We start from the raw sequence: 6,499 nt of genomic DNA on the forward strand, positions 1-6,499 counted from the left end.
TGAAGCGTCACAAGGAAAATATTGTCCTTAGCGCTGATCTATATTTGCCGCCAAGCCTTTCACCTGCAAGACAAAGCGACCGTCAACGTCCAATGGCGAAGACCTACAGCAAGGTCCAAAGGCTATATCACTGTTTACCGTCGCCCCAGGTTACCTGACGTCAACCGTCTGAAACTACTTCCGAGAAACTGCCACAAGCAAGTTTCACACCTCTTGAGAGTCTGAACAGAGCAAGGCGTTTACTAATAGCGGATTCTTTTGAGAAGATTCTGTTATAGCTATGGCGAGCAACCTTCAAAGGTCGACGGCTGACTTTGACAAGCAATTCCTGACGTGCCCGGTCTGTATGCTGCACTTCCGGGACCCCAGAGTCCTGCCATGTCTGCACACATTTTGTAGGGAGTGTCTGCAAGAATGGACCACCAAACAACAGCCGCTGGAGTGTCCAACCTGCCGCACACAGGTCAGTCTACCAGACCAAGGTGTGGACGGACTCAGGACCAACTTCTACGTCAACAACATGCTGGACTTCGCGGCCGTGAAGAAAGGTGCGGGGCCAGGTGTGCCGTGCCAGGTGTGTGAGGGGAAGGGGGAAGGGGTGCGGTCATGGTGCGTACAGTGTGCCGTTCTGCTTTGTGAGTCCTGTACAAACACACATCGCAGGTTTCCAGCCATGAAAGGGCATCAGATCGTGACCCAAGAGAACCTGGAGGCCTCTGAAGGTGTGCCCAGCAGCTTTCAGCGCAAAGCCTTCTGCCCAAAGCACGAAGACCAAGTCTTAACTTTCTACTGTGAACCTTGTCAGAATTTGGTCTGTGTCGCTTGCACGATTGTTGATCATCGGCCGGGTGATAAACACGACCCTGTGGAAATCGGCTCTGTCGCTGAGAGGAAGAAACGAGACCTACAAAACCTGTTAGCAAAAGTCAAGCCCAGAGAGAAATTAGTTCGCGCTACGCTAAATGAAGTCAAGATGAAATTTTCTGAGTTCACAACATCGGCAGACTCAGCAATTGAGCAAGCCACAGCATATTTTGATCACCTGATGTCCTTGCTTCGAGACAGAAAAGAAGAAGTTGTCAAAGAGATCGGCTCACGCTACCAGGACGTTGGAAAATGTCTGGAAACCCAGAAAGAAGCGATGGAGTTTGAGTTGGCCGGACTGACGAGCGCGTCTGAGTTCTGTAAACAAGCATTGGAACACGGCAGTGACGTGAACGTCATCGACATCGAGGGTCAAGCACAACAGAGGGTGGAAGAACTGCTGACCACTCCAAGCGACCTGACAGCCCGACCGAGTCAAGTCGTTTTCTCGGAGGGGATGACTGTTGTGGAGTTCAGAGATGACGTGGCCAGGGCAGGGTGCGTACACGTACGATACACAGGGAAGGTTGACGCATCTAGATCTCAGGAAGAACCTCTGGTCAGTAAGACGGAAACAAAGTTGGAGAAACTTGGGCAAAGGAAAACCGTTGGGGAGGGATCTGCTGCCGCTAACCCAAAGCCTGCAGCATTGCCTTCTCTGGGACACCTGTTCAAGAAACCATTAGGTGGCTGGGAATGTGACACCTACATGGCGCAGAATACAGCTGCAGCCAGCAGGTTCACGTTTGCAGCAGGCAGCTCTGCATCTGGAGCTGCCACCACAACATCCAAAGCCACGCCTTCAGCCACCGGAGGCGTCACCTTCGGCACGGGGGCGACATCAGGGGCTGCAGCCTTGGGGGTTGCTTCCTCGGGGGGCGCTGGAGGTTTCACATTTGGGACGGGAAGTTCAGCTGCTGGTGCTGCAGCTTCCGCTGGGTTCAAGTTTGGAGCTAAAACAGCCTCTCGACGGCCTGACACAGGTTAGTGAGCAGCTTATCAATAATTACTACCAAGAAATGTGAACCTGTAAAGTGGAGATATTTTTGTCCATTTTCTTTCTTTCTACCATTGTCACCAATTGTAAAGCATTTGAAATAAAGCTGAATCATGTAGTAAATGCTGGATATGATTATGCTCCTTGCATGTCTGTAGATGCAGGAATAGTGTAAAAAAAGTTGCATTTGCAGATCCAAGTATTGAAAGACCAAGCTTGACCACCATTTGAACCATTTATTTCAGCTCCAAAGATGACAAGCATAGCCGACTTAGCCAAGGCAGATCAGATGAGTGTACCCAAGCCTGCAACCAATCAGTCCGCAGCGAAAAATGGCCAGGAATCAGACGCCAGTATTCAGGCCAAGGTGGACCTGTCTTCTGCCTTTGGCACTGGCACTCTCTATGGTTCAGCCGATGCCAGCACCGCTCCAAGTTTCGGATCCACCACAGTTGCAAACTTGCCAGTGTTTGGGGCTGGCGCATCAGCTGCACCCAGCTCTGGACTCACCCTTGGTGCACCTTTAGCAACACCCCCATCTACAGGCAGCGCAGCAGCCACCACATCGGACTTCACCATTGGTGCACCAGCAACACCCCCATCTACAGGCAGCGCAGCAGCCACCACATCGGGCTTCGCGTTTGGCTCTTCCAGCACTGCGGCAAGTACGACTCCTGCGCCCTTAAGTTTTGGTGCAGGGGCGCCCTCTGCCACAACTGCAGATGACATATTAACTGCTTTGTTTGCATCCCTACTGTAAGTGTTTTTCATTATAGAAATACATTTTATGTCAAACTGTTCTCTCTATAATCAAGAAAGAAAAGAGCTGTTCAAAGAGGCTATTAAATTCCACCCAAACTTCCTCACATTCACTGACAAAAAGAAATCAGTTCTCCTTCTAACATCACAAAACCCACACATAATAAAAAGGTGGTATCTTTCGTCTTCCACTGTTTTCGAAAAAGGAGTCGAACCTAATAACCCAGGATCTAGAGGTAGCTTTCACTAGTTTTAGACTAGAGTAGACACTTGCGATATTGTATCTTACACTGTTTGTATCTTTTATGTTAACTGCAATTAGCCCACGGGCATGAATTTGCAATAACTTTATTTATTATCTATACAAAAATGATTTTACTTATTTTAACGAGACATGCACATCAATAGTTTGCTATTTATGCGTAGTCAAACAATAGGTTGTGCATTTTTTTGTTTTTGGTCTTTTTCTGTGTCATCAACACGATTGGTTTTACTGAGAATGGTTATAGATGGTCCCAGAAACAATACTTTGAAATTATCCGAATATAGGTTTTTGAAGGAATAAAATTATTTTCACCCATTGTTCTCATTTACAATATAGAGCTGTTCCTTTATTAAATCCAAAGTGCATAACCAGTCATGATAAAGCCAATGTAAGCTGTACCTGTGTTAAACATCTTTTACACCTTCACAGCCGCCCAGCCGGGGGTAGCAACTTAAGTGCAGGGCAGACAGCACCACTTGCTACAACGGCCCTCCCCAGGTTTGGAACTCCAGTCTTCGGAGCCAAACCCAACCCAGCAGCAAGCACACCCTTCACACCAGTCACCACCTCTGTGTCCGGAGGGGCCACTCCGTATGGAGGAGCTACCCGTTCCGGCGTGCAGACCACCTCAGCACCCAGCATGCCAGTCTTAAGCATTGGAAGGAAAGGACGTTTGGAGGGAGACCTTTTCTACCCAACAGATGTAGCAGTGGACATGGACGGTAACATTGCAGTGGTGGAGGACGAGAACAGACGGGTTCAGATATTCGATGCCAAGACTGGTCAGTCACTTCGGTCTTTCCCGGTAGATGGGGGGAGTCCATATGGCATTGACGTAGACCCCATTGGACAGTTTATTCTGACGTTTCCTAACATATCCACCACTGGCAACCAAACAATCCAGGTGTACTCGCAGAATGGAAAACGTACAAAGACCCTAAAACCTTACTGTCAGTTACAAGATCCGCGCGGGATTGCAGTTCTGCAGGACGGCCGCATGGTGGTGGCAAACAGCAAACAAAAATCATGCCTCCTCCTGCAGCCTGACGGGAGCCTCATCCGGGAGATCGGCAAGGGACAGTTACAGAGACCATGGTTCATAGCAGTAGACGAGTCACGTGATCTGTTCTTTGTCACTGATGGCTGGGCTCATAAAGTGCTTGTTTTTGACCTTGAGGGTAAGCTGAAGTTCAGGTTTGGTAAACAGGGGAAGGGGGAGGGAGAACTCTACTGTCCATCAGGGATTGCAGTAGACCCGGCAGGTAACATTATTGTAGTGAGTCCCGAAAATGGCCGTCTTCAGGTGTTCGGGCCAGACGGGACGTACCTGAGAACTGTGGCCACAATGGAGGGAGGATTCCCCCAGGGAATCGCGCTGACACCGGATAACCACATAGCTGTAACGTGTAGTTATGGACATTGTGTGGATTTTTACAGGTACATGGCCGCTAAACACTTCACTACAGGAGCGATGGGCGGCCAGTCTGTGGAGGGAAGTCCGTTTGACATTAGAAAACAAAGTAATGACACCCCAGTCTTAACTATTGGGAGGGAAGGACGTTTGGGGGGACAACTTTCCTGTCCAGCAGATGTAGCAGTAGACATCGACGGTAACATCGCAGTGTTGGAGGCAGGGAACAAACGGGTTCAGATATTCGATGCCAAGACTGGTCAGTCACTTCGGGGCTTTCCGGTGGATGGAGGGCACCCATGGGCCATTGGCATGGACTCCAATGGACAGTTTATTGTGACTTTTTCATGTAAGTTCGGAAATGATCGAGCAGTCCGGGTGTACTCACGGGAAGGAAAACTTACGAAGACCCTAAAACCTGAGAGTTTACGAGATCCGACTGGAGTGGCAGTTCTGCAGGACGGCCGCATGGTGGTGGTAGACAGCGAACAGAAGTTCTGCCTCCTCCTGCAGCCTGACGGGAGGCTCATCCGGGACATCGGCAAGGGGCAGTTACAATACCCACGGTTCTTAGCAGTGGACGAGTCACGTGATCTGTTCTTTGTCACTGATTGCCGGGCTCATAAAGTGTTTGTGTTTGACCTTGAAGGGAAGCTGAAGTTCAGCTTTGGCAAAGAGGGGTTGATTGAGGGGGAACTCTGCTATCCAACAGGGATAACAGAAGACCCGGCAGGTAACATTATTGTAGTGAACAGTAGTAGAGGCCGTCTGCAGGTGTTCGAGCCAGACGGGACGTACCTGAGAACTGTGGCCTGGGTGAGGGGAAGATTTCCCCGGGGAATCGCGCTGACACCGGATGGCCGCATAGCTGTAACGTGTTATAATGGGCATTGTGTCGAATTGTACAGGTACAAGTAGCTTAATGTGCTTTGATCTTGTCCATGCTATAAGATATCAACATTACAAATAGCAAAACAGATCCGTATGACACCTTAACCATAGGCACCGAACGTAAGCAAACACAATATCGTAATGAACTCTTACATCAAGAATGAGAGATGTGACGAAGTATTTTAGGACAGTGTATCTAATTGTACAGGCACAAGCTCGTCCAGATTTTGTTCATGCTATCAACAAATAGTAGAACAGATATCATAATTTTTCCGCATCATATCTACTATAGTCACTGACCTTAAGCAATCACAATTTTGTAATAAACACTTCCAGCATATTAAGAGACGAATGAGCTGATTAGCTTATCTACAGTAATGTCGGAGTATCAGGCAGACGTGGAGTATCAGACTAAGCGGAAAAAGAGATACTTCTCAGAACATAATTCCATTTATCTTTACTAGTACTGCATGGGAGCTTACATTTGTGAGGGGAATAGTGTATCATAATTCAGAAGTAGTAATATCCAAGCAGATTTAAGACTCTGACTCATTTCCGTCAGCGTCAACATCCTTACATCCTCTTGGAGATCAGTGAACCATAGATCCATCATCATGTGCGCAAATGTTAACTCTGCATTAGAAGATGCCTGATGTAATTCATATTATATGTATTTCCACGGATAAATGATTTAGTTTGCGCAATATGGTGACCTCAGCGATTCAGCTTATGGGCTGCGAAACTTCATGCACCAAATCAAAATTAGATATCACAACTGGAGAACAGTTCAAGTAGAAGGTAAACGTAACAAAGTGAGCTTTGACTATGCACTGATCTTTCTCTTGGTTACTGTTTCAGTGCGTGGGTGCTCAGAGACGTTCACTGACCTTTTTACTCTGTCAGAAAACATATGACAAGTAATCTTTATGATCCCTTCTGCGCGTGGGAAGATTGTCTGGTAGTGATCTTTTGTGCTGATCGTGACTGTAGAGCGTGGGTGACTTTTGAAGTAGACCAATTTGAGTTTGTACGTGCACAACGCGAGTGTTTATTATCTTGCCAGGAATGCTACTTTTCTGCGTGTGTGTGTGTGTCCGTCTGTCTGTCTGTCTGTCTCCCTTTGTTTCTGTTTGTATCTCTGTCTGTCTTTGTCTCTCTCTCTCTCTGTGTGTCTCGCTCTCTCTCTGTCGTGATGTTTAAGTCGTACGTAGGTCATGTTCAGTTGCACACAGTACAAAACTGAGTCGGAGCCTAAAGAAGTTTCAATTGCTAGATTCCATGTTGGTACGTCCGAAAGCTTTTGTAACCATGA

The 6,499-nt window shown here is 47.7% G+C and overlaps 2 protein-coding genes across 2 annotated transcripts; both read left to right on the forward strand.

Moving 5' to 3' along the window:
- Positions 1 to 236: 236 nt before the first annotated feature.
- Positions 237 to 2,621, forward strand: LOC118431623 (tripartite motif-containing protein 55-like). Its single transcript, XM_035842865.1, has 2 exons — positions 237 to 1,847; positions 2,107 to 2,621. The coding sequence occupies exons 1-2, from the start codon at positions 281 to 283 to the stop codon at positions 2,619 to 2,621; spliced, it is 2,082 nt and encodes a 693-aa protein (XP_035698758.1). The 5' UTR covers positions 237 to 280.
- A 430-nt stretch (positions 2,622 to 3,051) lies between these two features.
- Positions 3,052 to 5,275, forward strand: LOC118432215 (E3 ubiquitin-protein ligase TRIM71-like). Its single transcript, XM_035843744.1, has one exon. The coding sequence runs from the start codon at positions 3,526 to 3,528 to the stop codon at positions 5,212 to 5,214; it is 1,689 nt and encodes a 562-aa protein (XP_035699637.1). The 5' UTR covers positions 3,052 to 3,525; the 3' UTR covers positions 5,215 to 5,275.
- Positions 5,276 to 6,499: the final 1,224 nt, after the last annotated feature.

Source organism: Branchiostoma floridae, chromosome 15, assembly GCF_000003815.2.
Source record: "Branchiostoma floridae strain S238N-H82 chromosome 15, Bfl_VNyyK, whole genome shotgun sequence".
Classification (NCBI taxonomy): Eukaryota; Metazoa; Chordata; class Leptocardii; order Amphioxiformes; family Branchiostomatidae; genus Branchiostoma; species Branchiostoma floridae.